We start from the raw sequence: 13,711 nt of genomic DNA on the forward strand, positions 1-13,711 counted from the left end.
ATCCAGCGGCTTGCAAGACCAGTCCCAAGGTATTTGAGGGATCAGGTCATCCCTCACAAGTTCCCGGACTGATGATGTCATCAGGACCGCCCCCAGGACCAGGCCGGATGGTGATGGACCAACCCCTTCATGACTGATAGGGGAGCGGAGCCTGCATCCACCAAATGCCTGCGCAGGAGCCCCATCTCTGTTGCCACCATCACTCGGGGGCGATCCACGGCGCCTCCCAGTGGCCTAGGCAGGAACAGCAGGCCCCGAGTCAGACGGTGATGTGACAGTCCGGCGCCTCCTAGTGGCCGAGGCCGGGACAGCAGGCCCCGAATCAGACGATGATGTGACAGTCCGGCGCCTCCTAGTGGCCGAGGCCGGGACAGCAGGCTCTGAGTCTGACGGCGACGTGACAGTAATAAACTGTGTTATTTCCAGCTTTACAGAAGGACGATAACACCATAGAAATGATAAGAATAATAGGCCTCAGTTACCACAACTGTCTACAAAGAAAACTGTTGCTGATAGCAACCAATCACAGCTCATTTTTCATCTTTTAAACAGCTCTGGGACAGCGTGGCGAGTTTTGAGTGGCGACTTTTGTGTTTCAACTTTTATGTGGCGAGGTTGGTGTATGTGTGGTGAAATGTGTGCTGAGGGTGGTATATGTGGTGAAGCACATGGTAGTGCGGCGCATTTTGTGTGTGTGTTCATATTCCCGTGTGTGATGAGTATCCCATGTCAGGGCCCCACCTTAGCAACGGTACGGTATATACTCTTTGGCGCCATCGCTCTCATTCTTTAAGTCCCCCTTGTTCACATCTGGCAGCTGTCAATTTGCCTCCAACACTTTTCCTTTCACTTTTTCCCCATTATGTAGATAGGGGCAAAATTGTTTGGTGAATTGGAACGCGCTGGTGTAAAATTTCACCTCACAACATAGCCTATGACACTCACGGGGTCCAGACGTGTGACTGTGCAAAATTTTGTGGCTGTAGCTATGACGGTGCGGATGCCAATCCCGGACATACAAACAAACATACACACACACATTCAGCTTTATATATTAGATTAATGATAGATAGATAGATAGATAGATAGATAGATAGATAGATAGATAGATAGATAGATAATTTCCATATATTTTTTGTATACTGTACTTCTGTTTTTTTTGTTATTCATTACCCTGACAGACTAGTTAACAAATGCACACTATTTGCTACCAATAAGGTTTATTGCGCTAACCCCAAGGTTTAAACACAGTACCAGACCTTGAGGGGGTAGGTAGTGCTCAGTTTATTTTTATAACTAAAACAGCTTATAGCAAAACATTTTCTGAAAGGGCACAACCCTTTTAATATGAAAAAGATAATACTTACCTGATTTGACAGTTAGAAAATCCACAAGCAGAGGGATACCGCCTAAATCTTTTATTGAGTTCTGATTGGATTGGTTCTGAATACACATAACCCTAATGCAATTCATAGCATTAATCAACACATCTTCAAAGTCTCCATTCAGCAAGTGTACCAAAGGCTGAAGTCCATCCTAATATAAAAAAAATACTAATTAAAGATTTTTTCTGTAATGATGAATTTCAAATAAAGTCTGGAGGAAAATACTGAGCCTTAGGCAATACTGGTTGAGGAAGTCTGGATGGAACGAAAAGTCAATCCAAGAGGATGCTAACTAAAGTGAGTCTTTTTGTTATGATAGTGTAGCAACTCACTCAGGAAAATTAGGTAACAAGTTATAAACTGCAACTGACCCTGCCTGTTACTGTATAGACTAGAGAACCTGACCCGCACTCCCTAGGTTCCTGCAGAGATAGCCCTATCTACAGACTAGAAAATGGATGCTTCGACCTATGCTACCTGAAAGGCCATTGAGTGCTTCGCGTTTCTCGTACAGAATAGGAGGGCAGTGCAGAGTATAAATTACCTACAAAAGGAAAAAAAAATGAAAGCTCCTAGAGTCAGAAAAGTGAATCACGAAATCCAAAATAAGATCTAAATTATGTAATGTTAGATTATAGGCCACCTACTTCCTAAAAAGAAAGAGAATATAGGTGCAGAGTAAAAAGCAGAAACAGCAAGGAGATAAACCATAGCTGGAATTTCACTCACTGGCTTTAAACTACAGGAGATTAGCTGAACATTGAAAAGAAACGATCACCAGCAGGAAATGCCAGTAGGTTGTCAGAATATAAGGGTGTGTGCACACGCTGCGGAATGCTCTGCGGATTTTTTCAGCGGATTTAGTAAAATCCGCAGGTAAATCCGCAGGTCAGAAGATCTGCGGATTAGCCTGCAGATTTGCCCTGTGGTTTATCATCTCAACAATGGAGCAGATTGCAAACCGCAGTGGAATCCGCAGAAAGAATTGACATGTCAGTTCTTTCTGAGGATTTGAAACCGCAGCAAATCCGCGCGGAAAAATCTGCACCGTCTGCACTGCGGTTTTCATTTTGCATAGAAAATAAAGGTACTGTACTACGCAGCAGAAACTGCTGCAGATCCGCAGGGCCAAATCCGCTGCGGATCCACAGTAGATTCCCCAGCGTGTGCACACACCCTAAAGGTGATAGGGCAGACTAATGAAAACACCTGTGTTATGCCAAACAGACTGCAGCCTGAATATCAGAACCTAAACACTCAGAGAAAAAGTGTGTCTGCTGTGGCTCAGTGAACAGAGAAGCCAACCACAAAACACAGGCTCAAGGGTTCAAACACAGGAGCATGGGGGGCGGAGCCTGAACGTTGGTGGAGCAAGAAGCAGGAAACCTGAGCTCCCGGACAAATGCACCAAAAGGGGCTCTAATATCACCAGAGCCTTCTTTTTATACCATCCCCGCATTACAACCCAAACCAGGACCCCACTGGATCGCATAGACCCTGGGTGGCAAGTCACGTTCGGGATAAAGAAGGGATTCATATAACTGTGGCCCTGCAGGCGGGAGATTGCCGGAGTGGCGGAAGGATATACTGCTAACAGCACCATCGCCTCGGGTAGAGGACTTCACCCCTGACCCAAGGCTGTCAGATAAGAGAGACCCCGGAGCTAACCCTCCCCTGCAAATAAGGTACCATTGCGAAACCCCCTGACCAGGACACATAAAATCGCTACTATTCTCATAGCTGGGGGACGGCTACAGAGAGTGTGTATCACGCCGCAGCATTGAAAATAGTCCCGTCGGGCTTGCAGAAGACACGCGGCCCGGGACCTAGAATAGACGTGCAGCGGCACGCTTCAGCCTCCTCCCCTCTCTGCAGTCAGTGAGAGAGATCTGAGGAATTCAAGCGTCTCCTGGAGCTGAGGTAACATTGAAATAACAGAAGCAAGGTGACGGAGTGTCTTAAGCAGAGGGGTCTGATTCAGGGGACAGAGGACCAGGAGAGCATGGTCATTCTCCCTAACTCCGTAGCAATAAAGGAGATAATCAATTAATCAAGTGGGGGCCTGAGACTGTCTGACCCGAGGGGTGCGAGGAGAGAAGGGAGTAATATAAGGAGCCTTAGATCTGTATTAAGCGCTCCCCCCCACCAGTGCTGTCCCTACATCTTTCATCCCCCCCTTATTTGCTTTCTAATTAACCCATGTTATACCTAGCTGTACGAATATAAGAGAGGATTCTCTGGAAAACCAGCAGAAAGTGGTTATAGACTGCCATCTAGTGACCAGAGCCAGAACGACATCTCTTTCCATTGTTTATCACTTATAAGATTGGGCATAAAATGGAACATTAGCTAAATTCATAGCCAGCGAGAGGAATTCTAATCTTCAAACTGCTCTATTCTTCTCTGCTTTAGATAACTGCAAAAATGGGGAGATCCAGCGTAAAAACGCAAAAAAGCATGCCCAAACCTACAAAGTCCACTACGCAAACAGACATGGATGACTTTCTTACAAAACAAACGGTTCCGTTAGATTCTCTTAAACCATCCAAGCTTCGTGATTTGACCTCATTAGGAGATTCAGATTCTGAACCGGAGAGTGACTCTGACACGGGCAGCACAGCGAGAGAGGCCTTAGTCACTCGTTCGTTCATCAAACGTATATTGTCTAAAGCTCTTGAGCCAATAGGACAAGAACTTGCAGAGATAAAACACGACCTAAAACTTCAAGGCCACAGACTTGAGACATTGGAAAATTCGCAAGTTGCCATGACGCAAAGTTCGAACGCTGTACTAGACTCTTTAAAAGTCCATGAAATCCAACTACATACAATTCACACGGTGCTAGAAGATCATGAGAACAGAGAACGTCGTAACAACATAAGAGTTAAAGGCCTTTCTGAAACGGTGGCCTTTGAGGCGTTATGGAAAGCAACACAAGAGATATTCAAAGAACTACTTAATGAATCAGATCCGCAGGAAATTGAACTGGTGAGAGTACACAGAGCATTGCGTCCGAGGCCTTCTCAAGGGGAAACTCCACGAGATGTGATCTGTCGCTTCCTCGATTATCGAGCAAAAGACTTAGTTCTTCGCAGAGCGCGGGAGGCGCAGGAGATCTCGTATGAAGGCTCACAAATTAAACTTTTCCAGGATTTATCGGCCAGCACTCTCAGGAAGCGGAGGATCTTGAAACCGTTCACTGAAGCATTGATAAAAAAAGGCGTCCGTTTTAGATGGTTGTTCCCGTTTGGAGTACATATCACAAATGGAGACAAAGGTATCTCAGCAAGAACATCACAAGACATCAAAGAGGCATGTGAGTCCTTGGGGATTGAGCTGGAGGCCTACCCGGACCTGGAGTCCTTCCATTCGGCGACCCTATTGCATCCGCTGCCAGATGACCCGGCGTGGCAGATAGCCCTGACGCCAAAATCACAAAGGCTGAAAAGGAAGCTGACAAAGACCTCGCTTCCTAAGGACTCCAGAGACAATACTTGATCTTTGGGTTAGACCCAGATTTTGCAGTTAAGTTTTTCTTGGTGTCTACCCCAGTTGGGGTATTGAATGTGGTTGAAGCAAATCTGATGGGGTTGGCGTGCTTTTCCAAATATGGGTAAGCACTGCTGCCACATCTATCCAATAATTCGTTGTAAGGTTTCAACCTAGATTTAGTTACAGCCCAAACTGGGCATTCTCCTAGAATGGAGCATTTCATATTTCATATTTAGTTTATAGGTTGATTGGAATTTTCCTCAAGCTGGCATTCTATGAAACAATGTCAGTAGGTAACTATGGTACGTTGGCATATTGGTCAATGATATTGTGCAACTTAATAACATGGATAATGTTAATATTGTGTTCTCCCCCTCTTTACCTTTCTGTTTTCTCTACCCTTTTCTTTCTTTCGTCGGGTCTACTTGTCCTAGTCCCCCTCCCCACACCTATAGGCACAAGGATTCGTCCCCGTCGTGAGCTGCAAGGATGCTGCTGTGTACAGAAACATGATGGATTCGGATAAGGTACACACATTCATCTCTTTTAACGCACATGGGCTGAACTCTCCAAACACTAGACGCCACACATTACAACTATTCAAAAAACAGCAGGCAGCAGTATTGCTTATTCAGGAAACACACTTCAAACCGGATAAATTGCCCTCCTTTGAAAGCTCGATTTATGATAAATGGTTTCATGCGACAACCACCCAGTCCGGTTCCAGAGGAGTGTCAATAGCAGTGGCAAGGGGAGTGCCCTTCCAGCTAAGAGAAACTATGGCGGACCCTCAGGGTCGTTACATCTTTGTCAAAGGTCTACTAAACGGTGCCCTGGTAACATTGTGCAGTTTATACGCACCAAATAAAAAACTATTGAGATGGGTACTCTCAACACTGAAAAAAATTGATGGCTTTAGAGAGGGTGCATTGATAGTGGGTGGGGACTTGAATGTTGCATTAGAGCCTTTGCTAGACACGACTAAACAGAAAAGTTCGCTCTCACCTAAAGATCTTTACAGAATAAAGTCACAACTGGGATCTCTACAATTGATTGACACATGGAGATATCTAAACCCCTCTGACCGAGACTACACCTTCTACTCCCACCCTCATAAATCTTACCACCGTTTAGACTATATTTTTATATCCAGTAAAATGCTTGCCAATATACAACAGGCGAAAATAATTCCGAATATTTATTCCGATCACTCTTCGGTTTTGTTAAAATTCTCATTATCTAAAGCCTTTCCCCGACATAGAGTATGGCGGCTCAATGAGTCAGTACTTGGAAGTACCGAGGTACAGACACGTATAAACAAAGTGCTCTCCCAATATTTTGAGCAAAATGCTTCACCAGAAATTTCCTCACAGATACTATGGGAAGCACATAAGTCAGTTGTCAGAGGGGAGTTGATATCTATCACTTCCTTTCTAAATAAACTGCAACAAAAAGAAATCCAGGATCTTTATGATAGTATATCACAGCTGGAGCTTACACATAAACATAAAATAGATCAACATAGCTTAGAGAAGCTGCAACAAAAAAGACAGCAACTTAAAGACATATTAAACTCGAGATCTGCTAAGCTATATGCAACATGGAAAAACAGAATGTACGTCCATGGAGACAAAGCATCCAAATTAATGTTATCACAACTGAGGAAGCGGCAGTCACGTACGCTGATTAACTCAATTAAGAATGAACAAGGGTTCAGCTCGCAAGCTCCTGAGCACATGGAGCGGGCATTCCTTGACTACTATAAGAAATTATATAATCTCCGTCCGGAAGATAACGCCGATTCCGCACTTAAAAGAAGCATGGACACTAGGTCCTTTCTAAGCACTTTAGATCTGCCTGTCTTGTCTGATTCCCAAAAACAATATCTTACTAGACCTTTTTCACTGGGGGAGTTGCAGTCCGCCCTGTCAAAGTGCCCGAAGGGGAAAGCGCCCGGTCCAGATGGATTCTCAGCACTTTACTATAAATCCTTCTCTGGCCTCCTACTCCCACATTTATTGAACGTTTGCAATGCAGTTTTACAAGGCCACCCATTGCCAAACCAAATGCTTACAGCCAGAATATCCCTAATACACAAAGAGGGGAAGGATCCTGAACAATGTAGTAGCTATAGGCCAATCTCTCTCCTTAATGTGGACCTAAAAATCCTAGCAGGGCTGATGGCAAAAAGAATGGCCAAGTCATTGCCAAATTTGATTTCCTTAAATCAGACCGGGTTTGTGGGTGGAAGGGAGGGAAGGGATAATGTCCATAAAGTATTGCACCTTCTTCAATACGCAAAAAATCGTAAACTACCATTGATGCTTCTTGGAACAGATGCAGAGAAGGCCTTTGACAGGGTGGACTGGGTATACCTACGGGAAGTGCTGATCAAGTTTGAGATACCCGAAGCGTTTATAGCAGCCGTAATGGCAATGTACGATAAGCCCACAGCACATATTAGGATTAACGATTTTACAACAGATGCATTTACTATAAAGAACGGAACAAGACAGGGCTGTCCCCTATCCCCGTTGTTATTTGTGCTAGCAATGGAACCTCTCTTAAAGGCCATACAGGTACATGAGGGAATAGAGGGTATTCGCATCAATAAGACACACTATAAAATAGCGGCATTTGCGGACGATCTCTTAGTCTTGATGACTAATCCTTTGCTGGGACTCCCAACATTGATGGCTCTTATAGATCAATATAGCAAAATTTCCAATTTTAAAGTAAATATGTCTAAGTCGGAAGCGCTAGACATACATATATCCCCGAATACCTTAGCTAAACTAAAAAGTACATACCCATTCACCTGGCCAAAACAATATATCAAATATTTAGGTGTAAAGATAGGAAGATCGGATAGAGACCTTTTTCAACAGAATATTCCCCCCCTAATTGCCTCAGTAGAAACCATCATGAAATCATGGAGGGACTCGTATGTGTCGTGGATGGGAAGGAAAAATTTACTGAAGAGCCTAATCTTACCCAAGTTTATATATATTTTCCAAATGCTCCCTATAACCATCCCCAAATCGTATCTTTTTAAAATTAATACATTATTCCGCAGATATGTTTGGAAAAAGCAAAAGCCCCGATTAGCATACAGGACATTAACATTAAACAAATCAAGGGGTGGGATGGGTGCACCAGACATAATGAGGTACTACCAAGCGACAATGCTTACCAGAGTGGTAGACCTGTTGCGGTCTCCTAACAATAAGCAGTGGATTGAGGTGGAGGAAGCCCTAGCACCTTATCCCCTGAGATCCATCCTTTTGGCATATCCTTGTAAAAACATAAACAAAAATCTACCTAATATACACACCAAAGCTACCTTAAAATTATGGAAGGGATTGGTGAAAACTCTAGTTCCCCCTTTGTCCCCCTTACTCAAGTTGGCAGATATAATGCCACATGCATCTTATTCCCGAGACAATGATGTAATCAAACCCGGTTCCCTGGCAAATGTAGCGGTTGATGACCTCTTGGCGGACGGGGCACTCCCCTCCTTTCAGGAACTGAAGAAGCAACCAGGGCTTTCCAACTTGACCTTTATACAATTCGGCTCTATAAGAGACTCCTTGGCACGGTATCTTTTAGGAGCAGACGTTACCCGCCCACTGACTGCATTTGAGACTCTCTGTGCAACAAAGGATAAACCCAAAAAGATAATGTCGTCTATTTACCAGATTTTAAATATAACTGACTGTTGTCTCAAAAGAGCTTATATAACACATTGGGAAAAGGATTTGGGATTCAAGTTTACCCCAAATCAAATATCACACATTTATAATTCATCTCATGGCCCATCACAATGTGTTAGAGCACAAGAGAATTCCTTTAAAATAGTCGCCAGATGGTATATTACACCACAGCAGAACACTTATTGGCGGACGGGGTCTTCTGCTAGATGCTGGAGATGCTGTGATTCGGAGGGAACATACTTACATATGTGGTGGTCCTGTCCACCCCTGCTGCAGTTCTGGCGACTAGTAGAGGATTATATCGGGGAAATTGTGGGCAAAAAGCTTACTTTGACACCGGAGATAGTGCTTTTAAATTTTCTGTCACCGACTGGACATAAAAATACTGCTCTGTTGACTCAACACATTCTTTCAGCAGCGAAACTTTTGATACCTATGAACTGGAAGTCAACTACCATTCCATCTATATCCCAATTGCAAGAGAAGGTAGATATGCTATATCAAGTAGCCAAACTGGCTGCCTTGGTGAATGGCTCACTTTCAGCTTTTGAAAGAGTATGGCACCCATGGACCCGATTCAGATCCATTAGTAGAAGTTGATAAGGCTATGGTGGCCTCCTTGCTTGGCTTTATCAGAGTGGACGAAATCCTTGTTGCCTGGTGTTCCCCCCCCCCTCCCCTTATCTCCCTTATATTCCACCCCTATATCCCAACTTCTTCCTCTAATTACTTGACCTCCTGTCCCTTTACTCCCTATACTGTTTTTTTTTCTCTTCTCTTTTCTTCTTTTTTGTTCTTCTTCATCTTTGTTTGAAATCATGGCATATGTGATGTAGCAGGGGCGTGTGGATGGGAAGAACCCAGATTTGAACCCAGATAATCCTGCTGCTGGAAGTTCCTTTAAGGCTGTTGGTGTCCTTAAACCTCTATATATCAATAGTTTTTGCCATGATTTGATATTTCAAACTATCTGTTTATCTCCCGAAAAGTGGAATTTGTAGGTTATATAATAATTTTGTAAGCTACCCTGTTGATTGCTTTCTTTCGGATGTAACTTGCAGATTTCAATAAACAAAACATTAAAACAAAACAAACACAGGAGCATAAGACTTTTATTGTTAAAAAGTAACTCAAAGGTAATAAAAAAATAACAAACAGGCATGAAATGAGAGATAAAGAATCTAAGCAAGGCATTTTAATACTAGACTGGAATCTTCATCAGGCATTTTTTTCTGTTATTTATTATTCATTTATTTTACACATTTTGTCCCCTAGAAGGTCATAAAGGACCTTCTGGTGGAATTTTAAATATTATTAAATAATCTTTTTATTTTCATCTTGTTGCACTAGTAGCTTTTGCTAGTACCTGTATATTAGCCTCAGTTACAAGAGAAATATAACAGCGATGGAGAAGGCGCAGATACTAACAAACCATCTGCGCCTTCTCTATGGGGAGCGGCAGCTGGACTTCCACTTCCAAAGCTAGCAGTGTTCCTATGCAGTGACTTTAAGGGTATGTGCGCGGATTAGCCTGCGGATTTTTCTGCAGAGAATTCTCATCTCTTGACAGAAAATGCAGGGCAAAACGCATGCAGTTTTATGCAGATTCCTTGCGGTTTTCCAGCGGATTTGATGCGGATGAGAGAGCGCAGCTGCGGATCCGCAAAAACAATTGACATTCTGCGGAAAATAAACCGGAGGAAATCTGCGCAGAATTTTCTGCAGCATGTGCACAGCGGATTAAGGCTGTGTTCACATGTTGTGGTTTTATCGCACTTTCGTGGCGGTTTTTAACGCGTGATTTTGCCGCGAAAACACAAAAAAAAGCATCCCATGCAATCCTATGGGATTCCGCAATGCTGTGCTAATGCTGCCGATTTTCCCCGGGCGGAACGCATCACGGAAAAATACGCAGCATGCTCATTAGTTTGCGGAATCGCGGCGATCCCGCACCCATAGGAATGCATTGTTCTGCTTACTTTCCGCATGTGGCTGTGCCCACCATGCGAAAAGTAAGCAAAACATTTTCGGATGATACCTACGGTCCGGAGGAGAGGAGACTGTCTTCCGGGCTCTATGTACCATATCTCTGTAAAAAATAGAATTAAAATTTAAAAAATCAGGTTATATTCACCTTCCGGCGTCCCGCGCAGCCTTAACGATGCTCCCACCAACTCCCGTTCCCAGTAATGACTTGCAGCAAGGACCTGTGATGACGTAGCGGTCTCGCGAGACCGCTACTTCATCAAAGGTCTCGCAAGGCATTACTGGGAACAGGAGCATAGCGATGATCGGGACGCTGCGCGGGACGTCGGAAGGTAAGAAATACACCATTTTTTATTTTTTTATTATTTTTAACATTAGATCTTTTTACTACTGATGCTGCATAGGCGGCCTCAATAGTAAAAAGTTGGTCACACTTGTCAAACACTATGTTTGATGAGTGTGACCAACCTGTCAATCAGTTCTCCAAGCGATGCTACAGATCACTTGGAAAACGCTAGCATTCTGCAAGCTAATTACGCTTGCAAATCGCTAGTTTTTTCGTGGGAAAATCGCGGGAATTTAAAATGCGGTTTTCCCGCGGAATGGAATTCCAGCTGTAACTTCCGTGGGAGTTCCGCAACGTGTGCACTTAGCCTTAGTTTTCCATAGGTTTACATGTACTGTAAACCGTATGGAAAACTGCTGTGGATCTGCAGGGCCAAACATGCTGCGGATCCGCAGCAAAATCTGCAACGTGTGCACATACCCTTATACTGTCGCTGCAGAGTAGGAATAGAACCACCTTGATATTTAACCCCTTCACCTTGAAGCCTGTTTTCACCTTTCTGACCAGGGCAATTTTTACAATTCTGACCACTGTCACTTTAAGAGGTAATAACTCTAGAATGCTTCAACGGATCGGCACACTCCTTATTAACCCTATGGTCTCCATATGAATGAGTCTGCATTTGCTCACTATAGAGAACTGGTGTCCTCATTTTCTACCATTTTATAGTGTAATACTAAATAGCCAGCATTAGGAGAACCAGAGCATCATACCTACTTGCAATTTTTTTGCTTCTTGAACTATTCGCTACTGAGGGGTTATTGGAGGACACTACTAATTCGGATATAGATACTATACACCCGTTGTTTATGACAGTGGGAGCGGGGATTTTTCTGCTACGATAGCTGGACTAGGTCACTAATTAATGTTTACATGTTGTTATATTTGTATCTGCTCACTTTATTGATTATCGTGTTTTTTGCATATGATCTATTAAGTCTTAATATTTTGAATAAAAATTATTACATTTTGTAAACTTGCATAGACTCAGGTCCTCTCTTTTTTGATTAGATGTAAACGAGTCGTCGCTGTAATGCAATTTAAAGGTGGAATGTATACCACAGTTAGGTATTAAAAAATGATTTGGAGAAACTTTATATTATAGTATGGAGCATTGTGTATGGCCATTATACAGTATGCAGCATCCTATGTGGCAATTTTACTTTTGAATAAAAATCCTATCCATTCTCAAGAACAGATCTCCACTGGAATCGGTGGCTAAAATCTTAGGCTTGGAGTGCAGAGCTTACAAGCTCTTTGCTATAGTGCGCTAATGTACGAGTTGTTTTTCTAATCTAAACCCTCAGTATTCTGGTTAAATTGCCGTGTTGGCACTTTGCAATAAATAAGTGAGTTATAGATTGCAGTTTGGGCACTCGGTCTCTAAAAGTTTCACCATCACTGCCCTATGTGGTCGAAAACTAAGCTCAGAAGGGAAGAAATGCCATATTACAGTGCAGATTTTGCTGCACTTGTTTGAGGGTGCCATGTTACATTGACAGAGCCCCTGAGGTGCCAGAACAGCAGAACCTCTCCATAAGTGACCCCATTTTACCAATTAATCCTCTCAATGAATTTATCTCGGGATACAGTGATTATATTGACACCACAGGTGTGTCACAGACTTTTATACCATTGGGCAGTGAAGAAAAAATAATTTACATTTTTATTACTAAGATTGTGTGTTAGCCCCAAGTTTTACATTTTCACACTGGGAAATGGATAAAAATGTCACCAGACTTTGTCCCACAATTTCTACTAAACATGAAATTACCCCATATGTGGCTGTACAGTACTACTTTGCCATACGGAGAGACTCGGGAGGGACAGAGCGCTATTTGCCTCCTGGAGCACAGATTTTCCTAGACTAGTTTGCAGATTCCATATAAAGAGCCTCGAAGTGCTAGAAAAGCAGGATCTCCCCTTAAGTGACCATAATTTGGAAATTATCTACAGATGTAGTGACTATTTTGACTCCATGAGTGTTTTCCAGAAACAGGCAGCAGTGAATGTTACTGAGTAAAAATTGCAAACTGCTGTTGTGACCATTATGCCCAGCTGATGCTTCTGGAGAAGCGCACCTGTAAATTAGGCTGGCTCTCATCACTACAGAAATTCCAAACATGTGGGTGCTAAGTGTTGTTTAACCCCTTAATGACCGGAGATTTTTTCGATTTTTCATTTTCGTTTTTCGCTCCCTTCTTTCCAGAGCCACAACTTATTTAATTTTTCCATCAATATGGCCATGTGAGGGCTTATTTTTGTGGAACGCGTTATACTTTTGAATGACACCATTCCAAGTGCGGTGAAAGTGCAAAAAAAAGTGCAATCCCACGCTTATTTTTTTTTTGTTTTTTTGCTAGGTTCACTAAATGCTAAAACTGACCTGTCATTATGATTCTCCAGGTCACTACACGTTCATAGACACCAAACATGTCTAGGTTCTCTTTTATCTAAGTGATGAAAAAAATTCCAAAGTTTGCTAAAACAAAAAAAAGCGAAATTTTTTCCCCGAGACCCGTAGCATCTCCATTTTTCATGATCTGAGGTCGGGTAAGGGCTTATTTTTTGCATACCGAGCTGCCATTTTTAATGATACCACTTTTGTGCAGATACGTTCTTTTGATTGCCCGTTATTGCATTTCAATGCAATGTCGCGGCTACCAAAAAAAGTAATTCTGGCGTTTTGATTTTTTTTCTCGCTACGCCGTTTAGCGATCAGGTTAATCCTTTTATTTATTGATAAATCAGGCGATTCTGAACGTGGCGATACAAAATATGTGTAGACT

At 42.8% G+C, this 13,711-nt stretch overlaps 2 protein-coding genes across 2 annotated transcripts in view; one reads left to right on the forward strand and one right to left on the reverse strand.

The window, feature by feature from the left end:
- ANKAR (ankyrin and armadillo repeat containing) overlaps positions 1–13,711 on the reverse strand; it is a 623,401-nt gene that overhangs the window by 311,822 nt on the left and 297,868 nt on the right. Inside the window, exon 13 of the mRNA XM_073558116.1 lies at positions 1,368–1,536. Within this exon, the coding sequence (XP_073414217.1) occupies positions 1,368–1,536 (169 nt within the window). The remainder of the gene's footprint in view (positions 1–1,367; positions 1,537–13,711) is intronic.
- On the forward strand, positions 2,741–9,676 carry LOC141067700 (uncharacterized). Its single transcript, XM_073558113.1, has 2 exons — positions 2,741–3,305; positions 3,798–9,676. Exon 2 carries the CDS (start codon positions 3,810–3,812, stop codon positions 4,881–4,883), a length of 1,074 nt encoding a protein of 357 aa, XP_073414214.1. The 5' UTR covers positions 2,741–3,305; positions 3,798–3,809; the 3' UTR covers positions 4,884–9,676.

Source organism: Dendrobates tinctorius, unplaced genomic scaffold (genome assembly GCF_039654945.1).
Source record: "Dendrobates tinctorius isolate UK_male_01 unplaced genomic scaffold, ASM3965494v1 ptg000254l, whole genome shotgun sequence".
Lineage (NCBI taxonomy): Eukaryota > Metazoa > Chordata > Amphibia > Anura > Dendrobatidae > Dendrobates > Dendrobates tinctorius.

Bases quoted from the DNA above. Each gene is read 5' to 3' on its own strand.
- LOC141067700 (XM_073558113.1), top strand. From the start codon at position 3,810: ATGGGGAGATCCAGCGTAAAAACGCAAAAAAGCATGCCCAAACCTACA.